Source organism: Macaca thibetana, chromosome 14, assembly GCF_024542745.1.
Source record: "Macaca thibetana thibetana isolate TM-01 chromosome 14, ASM2454274v1, whole genome shotgun sequence".
Lineage (NCBI taxonomy): Eukaryota > Metazoa > Chordata > Mammalia > Primates > Cercopithecidae > Macaca > Macaca thibetana.
Window position 1 is genome coordinate 16947809 of NC_065591.1, and position 16664 is coordinate 16964472.

At 35.2% G+C, this 16664-nt stretch overlaps 2 protein-coding genes across 4 annotated transcripts in view; one reads left to right on the top strand and one right to left on the bottom strand.

The window, feature by feature from the left end:
* The window catches only part of LOC126936175 (olfactory receptor 5D13-like), a 69331-nt gene that overhangs the window by 11921 nt on the left and 40746 nt on the right, over positions 1–16664 (bottom strand). Inside the window, exons 3-5 of one of the 3 annotated variants that reach the window (XM_050758642.1) lie at positions 11158–11304; positions 10531–10729; positions 10219–10327 (exon numbers count right to left, since the gene is read on the bottom strand). The gene's annotated coding sequence lies outside the window, so the exon portion shown is untranslated. The remainder of the gene's footprint in view (positions 1–10218; positions 10328–10530; positions 10730–11157; positions 11305–16664) is intronic. The other 2 variants (XM_050758641.1, XM_050758644.1) reach the window with 2 other exon arrangements.
* Positions 11976–13660, top strand: LOC126936140 (olfactory receptor 4C16-like). Its single transcript, XM_050758591.1, is given in 3 exon segments — positions 11976–12831; positions 12834–13126; positions 13128–13660. Coding segments are annotated over 3 exon segments (939 nt in total). The 5' UTR covers positions 11976–12374; the 3' UTR covers positions 13317–13660.

Genomic DNA, 16664 nt, shown 5'->3' on the forward strand with positions numbered 1-16664 from the left:
AGATATAGAGACTAATAGAATAGAAGAGACAACCCAGAAGTAAACATACATATATGTGGTCAAATGTATTACACATGAGTGCCAAGATCATGCAATAGGAAGAGGGCAGTCTTTTTAACAGATGGTATTCAGAAAACTAGCCTCCTGCAAGATAATCAATTTGAACCCTTGTCTTACACAATGAACAAAAAATTAACTTAAAATGGATCAAAGACCTAGGTAAGAGCCAAAACTATAGAACTCTTAGGAGATACATGAGTCAGTTCTCACATTGCTATAAAGACATACCTGAGAATGGGCAATTTAGAAAGAAAAGTGGTGAAATTGGCTCATGGTTCTGCAAGCTGCACAGGAAGCATGATGATGGTATCTTCTTGGCTTCTGAGAAGGTCTCAGGAAACTTACAATTATGGCGAAAGGCGAAGAGCAAGCAGGCACATCTCACACGGCTGGAGCAAGAGGATGAGATGGGAGAGGAGGGTGCTACACACTTTTAGATAACCAGATCTCATGAGACCTCATTCACTCACTGTCACAAGAACAGCACCAAGAGGATGATGCTAAACCATTCATGAAAAACTGCCCCCAGGATTCAATCACCTACCACCAGGTCCCACCTCCAACACTGGAGGTTACGTGAGATTTTGAGGGGACACGGATCCAAACCTTGTCACGAGAAGACCTAGAAGAAAAACTTCATGACATTGAATTTGTTAATTATTTATTGTATATGACGCCAAAAGTATTTACATATATATACACACACACACACATATATATACATATAATGGACTTCATCAAAATTAAAAACTTCAAACAACACTCCCAACAGAGTAAGAGAGCAGCCCAAAATATAAGAGAAAATCTTTTGAAATTCCATTTCTAAGTGATTAATATACAGAATATATACTTTTAAAACTCCTATAATCAACAAAACAAAAACAGCTCAATTCAAAAGTAGGCAAAGAACTTAAATACGCATGTCTTCAAAGAAGCTACAAACATGCCAAAAAGCATGTGGAAATATCCCCATCACTAATAATTAGGGATATGCAAATCAAAACCACAACGAACAGCAACTCATGTATTTAAAATGAACAGATTCTAGAGTTCTGCTGTACAACATTGTGCCTAGAGGTTTTTTTTAATACTATATTGCATAAAATTAAAATTCTGTTGAAAGTTGAGCTCATGTATTTGGTCTTATGACAATAATAACACACCAAAAAAACCCCAAAATAAACAAATAAACAAAACAGCTACCACTTCACACCCTTTAGGATGGCAATTATGAAAAGGAAAAAAAAAAGAAAAAGAAGAAAACAGCGGAAAATAACAAATTTTAGGGGAGATGGAATGAATTGGACCCCTTGAATATTACTGGTGAGAATGTAAAATGGTGAAGCTGCTCTAGAAAAACCTAGAGTAGTTCTTCCAATAATTAGACAGGAAAATACACATGACCCAGCAATTCCACTTCCAATATGTACCAAAATAATTGAAAGCAGAGATTCAAACATATGTTTGTGCACCAATGTTCTTAACAGTGTTATTCGCAGTAGCTCAAAGGTAGAAACAACCCAAACATCCATGGAGAGATGATTCAACATGGATGAACCATGAAAACATTAAGCTAAGTGAAATAAGCCAAACACAAAAGGCAAATATTGTAAGATACTATGTGTATGAGGTACCTAGAAACATCAAATTATAGAGACAGAAACATTACTGCTTCCCAGGGACTTGAGGAGAAATAAATGCGGAGCTATTGCCTCTTAGCAATAAAATCCTCTTTATGCCTGATGCTTGAAACAGAGGCTTAAGAGAAGCACTAATTTAAATACAGATGGGTGATGGATGATGGATAGGTGGATAGAAAGCTGGGTGATAGATTGATAGACGTAGATACATACAGAGAAGGATCGAGCAATACAGGAACATATACATACATTATGCACAAACCACATATATGTATTTTAAGTATACCTATATATCACATACTGTTTGCATTTTGCATTTCCTTTACATTTTGCAAAACTGTGTTTACAAATCAAACTTTTATACCATTTGATTCTCAAATAATTTCTGAATGTATTTGTAAGGTTTTCAAAAATATTACAAATGGTTAACCAAAACTTGAATATTTTAACGATTTTCCAAGGAAATCTACCAAATTAAATAAGAGGTTGACAAATAAATCTTACTTCAAAATTCTTTCTTGCATAAACAAATGTTTTTTTAAAATTTTATCCTAGTTTGACATAATGAGAACAAAATATTTTACTTTTCATCAGTATTACCAAGTCAACTCTTGTCTAATTGCCGTGTCATTCTCAGTCAATTGCAATTGGTAGAATTTGTTTTCATATAGTCTAGAAGTACAAATTCCACCTCCTAGAGAGTAGTTGAGAGAATAAATTTTTCTGTTATAAGTGGCAAAAATAGAACAGCCACTAGAGGGCAGAGTGATACCAGGAATAAGAAAACAGTTGTCAGATGCATGAGCAGTCATAAAACATGACTATATTTTAACATATTAAAAACTGTAAAGTCAACAAAAACGGAAATATATGCAAATAGAATTCCATGAAGACAGAATAAAAGCATAAATTAATAACAATATTTTACTAAACAATAGGCATTTCATTTAAAAACATAAAAGCTTGCATTTAAAAATAATACAGGGATAATCCAGATCAAAATTGCTAAATTATTATAGAAGATATACATAGGACAATTACTAGAATAAATTTGATGATAGTGCATATCTATATCAATGAAATGAAGATAAATAATAAGTTCTATAGAAAAGACAGAAAAAAAGCTTTAAGCTAATAACAGCACTTAAAAGTTACTCTTTCTATCCATCCTCCCAAAAACCATTCAGATCAAAGAAAGTAAATAAGTAAATCACACATGTGTGCATCACTGTAAGACAGACGACCCTATGAAGTGAAAGTTGAATATAGGCAGAGAAATATTTTTCAGAAGAAAAGAACTGAATTTCAAAATGTCATAATTCCATGTAGAGTAAGGTCTGAAGAGACAGCTTAGAAAAGAGAAAAGGAAAATAGAAATCCTACTAGTGGGATCAAACAGATAAAATCAATAAGAAAGTTCTACTCTCATAACAAAAAATTAAAAACCAGATCAAGGCCTGATAGAAAACAGCATTACCTAGAAAAAAAGAAAAAAAAAAAAAAAAAAAGCCTACCAATTGTATGAAACTTGTTGTGAAAAGCCTAGAAAAATTATTTCCAGGGAAAAGGAGGAGAGTAGAAAGAAGACATTGCCCTGTAGAGTTGTAATGGTTAAGAAAGAGGAAGCAATGCAAATAAATTGAGGATTCTCCTAAAACAAAACACACACACACACACACACACACACACACAACAAAGTTTGCTGGTGGTAGTATTTTATAAATATTTTTGTGTATATTTATGTATTTAGATATAGATATATACACAGCTATATGTGTGTGTATATGTAGTTGTCCTTGGGTATTCATGGGGGACTGGTTTTATGACCTCCTTGGATATCAAAATCTGCAGATGCTCAAATCTCTGATATAAAATAACATAGTATTTGCATATAACCTATGCATATCTTCTGGTATACTATAAATTATCTCTAGATTACTTATAACACCTAATACTATCTAAACAGTTGTTTTACTGTATTGTTTAGAAAATAATGCTGAGAAAAAACATCTATACATGGTCAGTGCAGAGGCAATTTTATTCTTGAATAGTTTTGATCTACAGCTAATTAAATACACAGATGTGGAACTCATAAACTGAATATGGCTGACTGTACTTATCTACCTATATATAGACATCTATGTATAAATCTATCAATCAAACTACATATACACCTATCTTTCTACATACACATATACACCAGGAACTCACACAGGGACACATACACACTATAATGTTAGAATATAACAATCTAAAACTGAGAATTTTCTAAGCCACACGAAACCCTCATCATAGTACACAAAATTAGCACACAAAAAAATCTCTATCCATGCAATGCTACTATAAGGGTGGGAGGGGAGTCAGCAAATAAGAACAAAATATTCCAACCAATGAAAATGACGTTTTCATATAACAATACAAAAAAGAACAGAAGGAAATTATACCATAACACTTCAGATTGAATTAAATATAAGTTAATAAGTATTTTTAAATATTAAAAATATCTTGAATTAAAATTTTTAAATAAAATATAAATAGATAAAAAGAACTTATACCTAAAAAATGTTGGGCAGACTTAATAAACAAATTGAAGAAATAGTCCATTGGAGAAATCAAGACACAGTTACAAAGTAGAAAAGGGAGACTAAACACAAATATAATTTAATAAAGTATACAAAAAATAATTAGGAAAACAATCAAGAAAATTAAAATTAAAGAAAGGAAAAGGATAGACAAAATATAAATAAAATGTCAACAGTCAAAGAAGATTCAATATGCATATAATTGGAGTCTCAGGAAAAAAAAAAGCAACACAATAGGAATATACACAGTGAAAGGGCCCATATTTTAAAATGTGTATGTTTCCTTATAGCTGAAGTGTGTCTCTTATCAGCATAAGAAAATGGGTCTTGTTTTTTTTTTTTTTTTTTTTTTTTTTTCCTTTTCATCCATTCAGCCACTCTATGTCATGTCTTTTGACAGGATAATTTAATCCATTTATATCTGAGGTATTTGTTGGTAGATAAGAACTTACCTACTGCCATTTAAAAACTTGTTTCTAGTTGTATTCTAGATCCTTGGTTCCTTTTTCCTCTCTTATTGTCTTCCTTTGTGATTAGGTGATTTCTCCCTAGTTGTATACTTTGATTCTCTCTTTTTCATCTTCTATGTAGGTTTTTGCTCTGTGGTTATGATGAGGTTTGCATAAAACGTCTTATAGTTATAATAGCCTATTGTAAGCTGATAAAAACCTAACATCACTCACATGAAATGAGTCTTTTTATTCAATTTACACTTCGCATTTTTTTTTTGGTGTCATGATTTACATCACTGTATATTATATGTCCCTAAACAAATTGTCATAACTATTATTTTAATAGTTTTGTCAATAAACCATACTAAAGATATCAGTGATTTACACATCATCATGGTAATAGTCCCGGAGTATTCTAAATTTGGCTATGAACTTACTTTAAGTAGTGAGTTTTATGCTTTCATATGTTTTCATGTTCCTAGTTAGTGCTTTTTTCTTTCAGTTTGAAGAACTCTCTTTAGCATTTGTTGTAAACTAATCTGGTCATGGTGAAGTCCCTCAGCTTATCTCTCCTTTGTTTCTGAAGGATAGCTTTGTTGGGTAAGTTATTCCGAGTTGGTAGTTTTGTGTAAGTGTGTGTGTGTGTTTCCTTTAGCACTTAAATCTATCATCTCACTATCTCCAGATCTGGGAGGTTTCTGCTGAGAAATCTGTTGCTGATCTTACTAAATTATTCCTACTATGAGATTTTCTGTTTGTGATTTTGGATGTACTGATTATATCTTGGTATCATCTTCTTTGAATTGCATCTAATTGGAGACTTTTGACTTTCCTGTACTTGAATATTTATAGCTTTCCCTACATTTGGAATATTTTCTGCTAAAATTTTTTAAAATAAGCTTTATGTCTTTCTCTCTCTCTCTTCCTCCAACTCCTATAACTTGAAAATTTGCTTTTTTGATGATATCCCATAAGTCCTGTAAGCTTTTTCATTCCTTTTCATTTTTCCCTTTATTTTTAACTGACTGTGTATTTTCAAATAAGCTGCCTTCAAGTTCAAGAGATTCCCTCTGATCAATCCTTTTGTTAATGTTTTTCTCTTGCATTTTTTCTTTTGTTCATTTTATTTTTCAACTCCATAATTTCTGTTGTTTTTTGTTTTTTGTTTTTTGTTTTTTTTTTGAAATTCAATCTGTTAAATTTTTTTTTTTTGGTCATGTATTGTTTTCTTGATTTTGTTAAATTATTTCTCTGTATTTTCTTGAAGTTCACTGATCTTGTTAAAATTACATTAAATTATTTCTCAGGCAGTTCAGACATCTCCATTATTTTAGGGTCAGCTACTAGCATTTTTATTTGTTTATTTTGTAATGTCATGTTTCCCTGGTTGTTCTTGATACTTGTTACCAAGCATTGCTGTCTGTGCATTTGAAGAAGTAGAGATTTATTTCAGTCTTTGAAGACTGGCTTTGTCTGAGAAAGGCTTGACCAATCAACCTATCCAGAGATTCTGACTAGGCCATTTTGCATGATCTGCAGGTGGACTTGCTGTTGGATTCCTCAGGTAGACTCTTCTGGTGCTTGAGTCAGCAAGTCAACAGATCTGGCAACTTGGTCCATGCCATTGGTTTGGAGTCTGGATCCACTCCAGACTGGACTCCAGGACCTGTTGACCTGGAGTCTGACCAGGGGGATTCCACAGGAGCAGTCCTGGTGTTTAACTTGCTTCTGCGGGAGACATTAAGGTGCTGATTCTAGTACCTGAACTTAGATCCTTAGTCCACTGGACTGAACCTGGATCCTGAATCTATGGGAATGGGCCTGATATTGGAGTGGGCATGGATCTGAGGTCTACAGAGGTGGGCTTATGTTTTCATCTAGGGAGCTGGCTTAGAGCCTGGATCTGAATGGGTGGTCCTGGAGCCTTGGTTGGTGGAGACCGTCCAGGTTCTACTGTCTAGCTGGTAGTCCTAGTGCCTAGATCTGCTAGAACACACCTGGTCCCTGGGGTCACTGGAACCTGGGGGCACTGGGACAAGCCCAGAGCCTGGGGCTGACCTGCTGCTGGGAAGGCATGGAGCCTGTGTCTGTGGAGTATTTCTGAAGACTGGAATCATGATGTCATGGTACCTAGAGCCACAGTGATTTGCATAAAACCTCTGTCATGGGGTCAGCCTGGAGGCAGGGTGTGGGAGACTGTTCTCCACCTCCGGGGGTTCTTCTAAATTTTGGTGCAACACAACATTTTGGTTCTGGCTCAATTCTTCAATCTCTGTTTCTTTTGGATGATCTCAAACAACCTCATGATTTAAACTGTCATTTACAAATAATGATTTCCAAATCAAATTCTGCAGTGCTGACTTGAAATTTATACTTAAAAAAATTCAACTGTCTACTGAATATTTTTACTTGCATATGCCATGGTTGCCTGAGTTTCAACCTGTCCTCATTACCTTACTTTTATTCTAAGATCCTCAACCTGAGATACCACTACTCAGCCATTCTAAATATCTTTCATCATCACTTTCTAGTACTCTGTGGTCTTAGGCTAGCATGTAAAAAATGTGGAAAGAGGAAAAAACACAGAATAAAACAGTAATTAGTATGGATCTTAATACTGAACTTACTAAATATGTAACCTGGGCAAGCTGCTTAGCTTCTGTGAGTTTCAGTTTTCTCTCATGTGAAATGTTATTACTGAGGACTAAGCTCTGATATTTTCATCTTACTCAAATTTCTATCTAAGTAGTCTGGGGAGTCATGCCCTACAAACCATAAATTCTCATCAGATGGGTTTTATTTGACACTGTATGTCATGGCTTACTTTCCAATCTGACTCTGATATAACAAGGAAGAAAATCAAAATATTTTACCCCCAAACTTGTTTTTCTGTCGTATCTTGAAATGGCCCTGCAAAACTGCTCCTTGTGGGAAAAATCTACATTCTATAAAGAATATCCTTTTTACTTTTATTTTCCTTCCTTCCTTTCCAGATACAGGAGATAATCAACTAAGAGACAGGCACCCTTTAAGGTCCGATAAGAAACATTTCACAACCTGGTGTCTCTGAAGTCTGCTGAGAGCTTCCTTCACTCAATAAAACCTGGTCTCCACAATCCTTTATCTTAACCCAAACATTCCTTTCTACTGATTCCAAGTCTTCAGATAAACTCAACCAACTGCCAACCAGAAAATGTTTAAATTTACCTATAGCCTGGAAAGTCTCCACTTTGAGTTGTCCAGCCTTTCTGAACCAAACCAATGTATTTCTTAAATGTATTTGATTGATGTCTCATGCCTTCCTAAAATATATAAAACCAAGCTGTACCCCAAGCACCTTGGGCACATGTTCTCAGGACCTCCTGAGGGCTGTGTCACAGGCCATGGTCACTCATAATTGGCTCAGAATAAATCTCTTAAAATATTTTACAGAGTTTGACTCTTGTTGTCAACATTAACACATACCTCATGGGATAGTTACGTGAATTCAAATATACAACTTACGTAAAGTGACAAGCATGGAGCCAAGTATATAAAAGGTATTCAATAAAAATTGGGTGAAGTAATATTATTTCAACAAAGTTTATTCCTTAATACATGTTTTTATTTACTAACGGGAGTTAGTAAATAAAATGGAAATTAATTTGAAAAAAAAAAGTATGAGATCCAGTGCTGATCATATGTGTCAATCCTCAGCTGACTTGCTATAAATCTGTGGTTCATTGGTGGGGGTTTATCTGTAGCCCACAGAATAGAATCTCTAGTTTCAGAACACCACTGTGCCTTCTCTAGATTGTACTTGCAAATATACTACAAGTGTGTTACAGGAGCTAAAAATGTTTGTTTCCTAATTCAGGGAGTGGCAAGTTAGGGCACTGGGTGGGTGAAGAGTTATTTCGTGGTAAACCACTTTTTTTTTTAACCAACGACAACATTTTTTCTTCTTCCTGTTCTCTCTTACCCTCTCCATCACCTATATTACATTTCTCCTCTTTTTCACTGGTACCTTTGGTGTGCCTGAAGCACTAACACCTCCACATTCTTGCACCTATCTGGTTACTGGATATGAGAAGGGTTAACTTGCTGTTAACTTGTTGATTTAACTTTTGTTTTGACTAAATACACAACGCAAAAACTAAATTTATCACAACACCTGAGAAGTTTCTGATTGGCAAAATAAAGAAAAACTTTAGGGAATAATTCTCTCTACGATGCTCATCTCTTCAGTCATTATGTGTTAAACTATTCCCTCAAGGTTGTAGAAAGAAACATTTTAAAACATATTCTCTGGGAAGGCTGCTTTCAAAAAGGGATGTACAGACAACACTCATTTAGAGACTCTTCTGACATGTAAGTGACAGGTTATTTTCATCTTTGTGAGCTTAGAGAGTGATTACAGATTAATTCAAAATAATTTAAAAATATATTTCTGTGTCTTGCAACTGTACAGTGGTTAGATTTTCTGAAAAAAAAAAAGGACAGGAAAAAATAACCCAAAATTTAAAGGTTTACTGTCAGTGTGGAATGAAACATCACCTTTGGAATAAAGTCATCTTTTGAACTCAAAAAATATTTTATGGGCACTAGTCATATGAAAAGCCATCATTTTTGTGTGGGGAGAAAAGGATACTTTCCATGTCTTAAGGTTTAGTACAGTTTCTCGAGATGGCAGAGTGAATAAAAGTTAGCTAATCTTGTTTGAGAAATTGAAGCAAATGCAGTAGTTATTAGAAGATATGATATATTACTAGTGCTGCTTTGTCTCCAGACCTATTGTAACCCACGCTTTTGTGTCTGATTCCTTTGAGAACCTGATGAAAGCTGTTAATACTCCTCTGGAAAAAAAAAATGAATGTAGAATCACATACACACATGCACAAAAGTGTGCATTACTCTCAGGAAGCTATGAAAAATGTAAAGGCTCTCCTTGCATCTCTTAAGGGCCAAGGATTCATATATAGAAAAAATAATAATCTTGAGATTATCATTTTTATGGGAGTCAGAGTCCCAAAGCCTTCCATGGCCATGTGATGCCATGCAGAGTACATCTTCTACTCCAGGTCATGGAGCTACTTGACTGAGTTATTTAAAATTGATTTCAGGCTGGGTTTTTGTTTGTTTGTTTGTTTTTTGTTTTGTTTTGTTTTTTGGCTTTTTAAGTGAGGAGCATATTTGTCAGTCTACTATTCTTAACAGCTCAAGTAAATTAATGATGTGAAGGTGTTTTGCAATCAGAATAACATTAAAATAACCAGATACTACTATTACATTTTTAGAGATAAGAGAGAATGTTCAAATCAAAAACGCCAAGCACCTATGTTATACAAGACTCTGGATTTGGTACAGTGGAAAGTAATATCTGGGGAACACCTAGCTTTCCAAAATTCTTATTCCAGGAAGGAAGTTAAAAGAAGTACACAAATAATTGTCTTTAAGCAATTATGTGTAATGGTATAAGAAAAAGTATAACAGTAGACGGTAGACCTTAAAGAGCAGCAGAGGTAATTTTCTTTATCGCAAGACAATTATTGAAGGCCACTTAGAGGAGGTCTCTTCATAGTTGGGTCTTGAAGTTTCAAGATGGTTGAAGTAGCTAGAAATGGAAAGGAATTCCAGAGAAGAAGACAGATATTGACTATTGATTAAACTATTGAATAAATATTTGAAGAGGATTTATAATTATTAGTTAATGAATTATAGTTAGTTAACTATAAGTAAATTATATATATAATTTTAAATTATACATAAAGTAAAAAATAAAAAGTTAATTAAATTATATATATAATTTTTATTTACCTAAAAATGCTATGTCCAAATGTATAATATAGATAACCTTGTTCTGGAAATAGATAGCCTGATGGGATTGCGAATATGCAGACCAACCGCTGTACACTCAACAGAATGCTCAAAATCATGGAATATTAGAGGTGAAAATGACCATTGCTTCCAAAGTCTACCACATTTTTCTCAAGTACAAACACTTTTTGATGGATTGCTGTTTTAAATGAATAAGGGAAAAATAAGCTTATTGTAATGATTAACATACCAACTCAGTTCCCTTATAGTTTAAGGCACTCGACAGAAGTTATAGAATCCAAAGATACATATACTTTTTTTATTCTGAGCACTCCAAAATAAATAACTTCATCATTTTCTTTTTTCTTTTTTTGGAGGAAAATAAGGTATATTTCATATCTGTTCAGGAGAGGAAAATTTATCCAGGGAGAGGAATAAATATATATAAGGGGAATTCTGTATCTGTTTTGTCTATCATACTGTTTGCTTTGGCCAGCTCACAACTTTCAACACAATGTTTTGAAGGTAAGGATGGAACTGGGGAGAAATACAATGGGTTAAGTATGTCTTCTAGATTATATTTAAATAAATTACACTTCCAGTTATATTTGATGTGTATATACATACCTTCCAATATCATCTTAAAAAGAAAGATCTAGAGTAAAGATTTTGTTCTTGAAAGTGAAGCCTCATGATAATATTTTTTCCACATTAAAATAAACAAATCTTCATTGAAAGAAGTGACATTTCAAAGTTGAATGATCACTGACTTTTCTGGAAAAGAAAAAAATTGAAGAAGTCAATTACCGATAACTATAATCTCTCTTTTCTCTAAAACCACATTTTCCTCCCTCTTCTGAATCTCTGCTCTGCTCTAGGAACACGGGGTTTTCAGAAATGTGAGTAATAAAAAACCTGCTGGGGATTAAGCTATGACCCAGGCCTACACCAACCTTTCTGATGACATCCTTCCAAACCACCCCGGTTACAAAATGCTCAAGCTGAAAACTTAAATTGTGAAATCATAAACTAGTGAGTAGTAGTACCCCATTCTCATTTATTTTCATATAAATGTAAACTCAAGAATTCTGAGTGTTCCAAGAGCTGTTTTAATAGATAAGAAGGAGAAAATTAGAAATGGGAAATTTAAGATATTACCAACTATCAAAGGATATTCATTTTTATTTATTAGTATATTCAGTACAATCATAATGACACTTCAAGGTAGGAGCATATTAATTAGAAGTTGTGGGTGTTTCCTTAGCCTCTTTTTAACCTGGGAAAAATTTTGCTTAGAAGTTGAGATTATTATATATTTATCAATAATGTATATCTATATGAATCTGTAATCATAAACTATATATAAATAAAACATTCTCTGTGGGGGTGTGGTGGTGTGGGACTTCATATCATGGATCTCCAAGGGCAGCTTACTATATCCTAAATGCTGAGTGATAAACCATGCAAAAAATAGATGCTAATATTTATTGAAAGTGGAAAAAAATGAAGTTAATTTACAAGAGATCCATACCTTTTTATATACATTGAGTTGGAAAAAGTAATCAGAATGATGCCAAAGTTAAAAAGGGCTTGTATGTGAAGAATGCTAAAGTAAAGCATGGTATTCATAAGCCTATTTGAGACTCATAGTAACCCTATGAAATGGTCATTAAAATTGAAAAAACAAAGTATTGAAGTGACTTACTAAGAAACCACTAATAAAATGTCTCTGATGAGAAATATTCAGCTTTGCCTAAAATGTTTAATAACGTCACATAGCATACAAAAAATTAATTCCTTTATTTTTTTCAGATAAAAAATTTCATATTTGCCTCTTCTCATTCATGAAAACCATGCAACTGAATAACAGTGTTACTGAGTTCATTCTGCTCGGGTTGACACAGGATCCTTTTTGGAAGAAAATTGTGTTTGTTAGTATATTTTTCTTCTATTTGGGGACATTGTTGGGTAACTTGTTGATTATTATCACCATCAAGACCAGCCAGACACTTCAGAGTCCAATGTACTTCTTTCTTTTCTACTTATCCTTATCTGATACCTGTTTCTCTACTTCCATAGCCCCTAGAATGATTGTGGATGCCCTTTCAAAGAATGACACTATCTCTTTCAGTGAGTGCATGATCCAAGTCTTTACATCCCATTTCTTTGGCTGCCTGGAGATCTTCATCCTTATCCTCATGGCTGTTGACCGCTATGTGGCCATCTGTAAGCCCCTGCACTATATGACCATCATGAGCCACCGGGTGTGTGGTGTGTTGGTGGCTGTGGCCTGGGTGGGATCTGTGTGCATTCTTTAGCTCAGATTTTTCTTGCCCTCAGTTTGCCTTTCTGTGGCCCCAATGTGATCGATCACTATTTCTGTGACTTGCAGCCCTTGTTGAAACTAGCCTGTTCAGACACCTATGTGGTCAATCTACTGCTGGTTTCCAACAGTGGGGCCATTTGTACACTGAGTTTTGTCATGCTGATGTTCTCCTATGTCATCATCTTGTATTCTCTGAGAAACCACAGTGCTGAAGGAAGAAAGAAAGCCCTTTCCACCTGCATCTCCCACATCATTGTGGTCATCTTGTTCTTTCGGACCTTGCATATTTATATACACACGCCCTGCAACCACATTCCCCATGGATAAGATGATAGCTGTGTTTTATACACTTGGAACACCTTTGCTCAACCCTCTGATTTATACGCTGAGGAACGCAGAAGTGAAAACTGCCATGAGAAAGTTGTGGAGCAAGAAATTGATCTCAGATGTAAAAACATGAATGAAGGTCCCAAATTCTTCATTATAGTTTGGAATGACCTGGAAGAAGTCAATAGAGAATATCATCTCTTTATTGTTGATTTAATGTAACTATCTTGGAGCATGAATGCTAGTTCCTCCAGGAAAAGAGACAGTGTGGATAAATAACATTGAGTAATGTTGAGTCAGTTTTATGTGAGGAAGAGACAGGATGAGGTACAAAGAGATACATAAAGTTCATTTCCTTTACTGCCGTGTTTCTGGCTCTCCTGACTGCCAAATGTTATTTATGGCTTTGGTCTGAGGTTTGTCTGTTCTTCTCCGTGTTGACTTCTTCTGGAGTTCCCTGCTAATAGTTACCCATCTATATACTCACAGTCTGACAAGTTTTACCTCTTCTGAATGGTTTTCTTTGTTAGATACTTTGGTTTTGTCATGTCTAATGACCAACTTAGTTGTTCTTCCTGACTCAGCAGAAAGTACCAGATTTAAATAAGTGTAGAAACTTCTTGTTGTAAGGGAAGTATATATGATGTAAGTAATCTCCCTTTCAATTTCTTGAGAGATATACTGAAATCTTATCATAAGTGTTCATAAGTTTACCTAGATCTTTCTATAACAGTGACAGAACCCAGAGAGAAAATTCACCCTTCTGGAAGAGCTTTTGATATTAGGAAGGCTCTCACTCCTAGAGTTGCAGTCATATAATTATGCTTTTTGTAAAATCTACTTTTTACTTTTAACAGAATCTCTTCTAATTTGGGGAAGCATTAATGTTTCTCTTGAATCATAACAATTATAGTAATTTGTTTATAAGAGAGGGCTATTATGACTACAAGATACATAGCTCAAGTTAAGGTGGAGATATTTATGTGGGTTACAAATAAAGAGTGCAAAAAGTTGATGGTAGGAACTTTGATAATATTAACAGATTAAACAAGGAATGTGATAACCCCAGAAAATAATTTTAGGATTTGAAACAGAAATAGTTGCATCACAGATATGAATTATTTTAGTGACATTTTCAAATAATGCAGAAGAAAAGAACTTGATTAGAGCAATGGAGGTGTTTGGATGAAAAGCATATTTCTGCAATGGAGATGGCTATCACCTTTTGTCTCTTTTATTAATTTGTCTGGTCTCTGCTAAAACCAAATGGATTATAGTGGATAATGATGGCGTCTCAATCACAGCTCCTTTTCCTGAGTACTTTGCATTTAGATTGATCACAGAAATTTTGACAGCAGGTGAATGCATACTTCTCAATCCTTATAAATACAGAAGACAAAATCAGCTCATTTTTAACTAGCCATACAAAAGATACTGAATGACCGACCAGAAATACTAAAAATTTTTGCAACCTCAACTACACATTATGAACTGGATATTATAGGATTCAACAAATCTTAAGTTCTGATGGATATACAGCCTGAAATGGTAAGAGGTTGACCTGAGCAGGTCAGAAGGCAAGAATAATTCATGAACAAGTGGATGATTCTAATTCTCATATCACTCACTTTTGTTAAATCAATGCTTCTTTCCAAACTCATGTGTATGGCCACATTGGGAGTACTCTATGATGAATGGACAGAGGAGGAAAGGATTTTGGTTGGGTTTTCAGACAAGTCATCTCAACACATGGGCATTAACCTGTAAGGAACAGTTGCCCATCACAGCATAATTCAAAAGTGGTCTCAAAGATAAGTAGCATGGAAAAATTATGCTACTGAGCAAAGTCCTTAATTACAAATTTGCTTTCTGCCTTGTATAAAGAGAGAGAGGTGCTTGGATTATGGATGTACATTGATTCAGGGGCAGTGGCAAGTGCCTGGATTGTTGATCCATCTGGAAGACGAAAAGTCTGAGCAAAGCGGTCTAGAAAAGACTTGTGTAAGTGGACCTAAACAAGTGAGAACTAACTAGAAAACATGTACAAGAGAGTAGGATTTAATTATCCAGATGATCAGGATGAACCGTGCTCTATCTATCCATCGTAATGATATCCAGTGACAGCACAAAAGGCACATGAACAGAGTGTGTCTGTACTAACAACAATGTGAGCTATGCCTGGGCTCAGCAAGATGAGCTCCCTACCATAAATGCTAATCTGCCTTCTGCCACCTCTGAGTGTCCAACCTGCCAGTAGCAGATTCCATGCCAGAACACTCAGTGTGATGCCAGTCCCTGGGAAAATAGTCATGTGCCTGATAGTGGGTTGATTATGTAAGACCTCTTCCATCCTGAAAGTGGAAGCAATTTCTCCTTATCAGAAACAATAAACACTGTAGACACAGATTTGCTTTCCATCTCCACATGGCCTTCATCAATACCAACATTTGACAACTCGCAGATGGACTGATACATTGACGTAATATCCCTTAAATATTGCCTAGGATCTGGTACCCATTTTGGGGCAAAGGCGATATAAAATGTTCCAATGATCTCAGAATTCACTGATATTCCCATGTAGCCCATCACCTTTAAGCATCCAGCTTCATAGAAGAGGGGAAGGGTTTGCTAAGAACTCAATCAAGGGAATAGCTAGAAGTCAGCTCTGGAGGAGATGGGATACTGTTCTCAGGATTCTGTACATGCATCCTGATCTGATCCCTGATATATGGTGTGTAGTTCCCATTTGCCTACCATACATCATTTTGAGATCCAAGGGATAAAAGTAGATATGTTTTCTTTTGTTGTTACTTCCAGTAACTCACTTTCCTAGTCTTCAGTTTCATGAGGACAGAGGTCCTGGTTTCTAGAGAAGAATACAATATTTACCAGGAACACAGCAGAAATCTCTCTTTTGTGTTTCTTATACAAGTAAATCAGCAGATTAAAAAAAACGAGTTACTGTTCTGGCTGGGGTACTTGATTCTGTTGCTGGGAGGAGCAGCTAGGGTTGACACTGTAGATTGGAACAGAGATGAGTGTATTCAGAACACAGAGACCGTACTGGAATCTCTCTTAGCACTTATACACCCAAGGATAACTGTAACTAGACAATTGCAGCAACTACAACCCAACAAGAACAAGGGACAGAACTCCTGTAGATAAATTTTTCAGTCACTGCACAAGGCAGACAACCCAAACCAACTGAAGTTTTGGTCAAGAGTGAGAGAAATCTAGAATGAGAGGTGTTAGGGGGAGATGGTCTCTATCAGCTATGGTTGTGGGAATTGTTGCAATCAGGAACGTATCTCAGGTCTGCGTCCTTCTTTAGATCTCGTTTGAAAAACATGACTGGTCACAATTTTCAGGGGATTCTCAATTATTACCACCTAGACTCCAGCCACATACTCAATTGAGAACACTGGCTGCTATCACGTTCATCTCGTCCTCTCACACTACCAGATGCTTTGGCCTTCCCTGG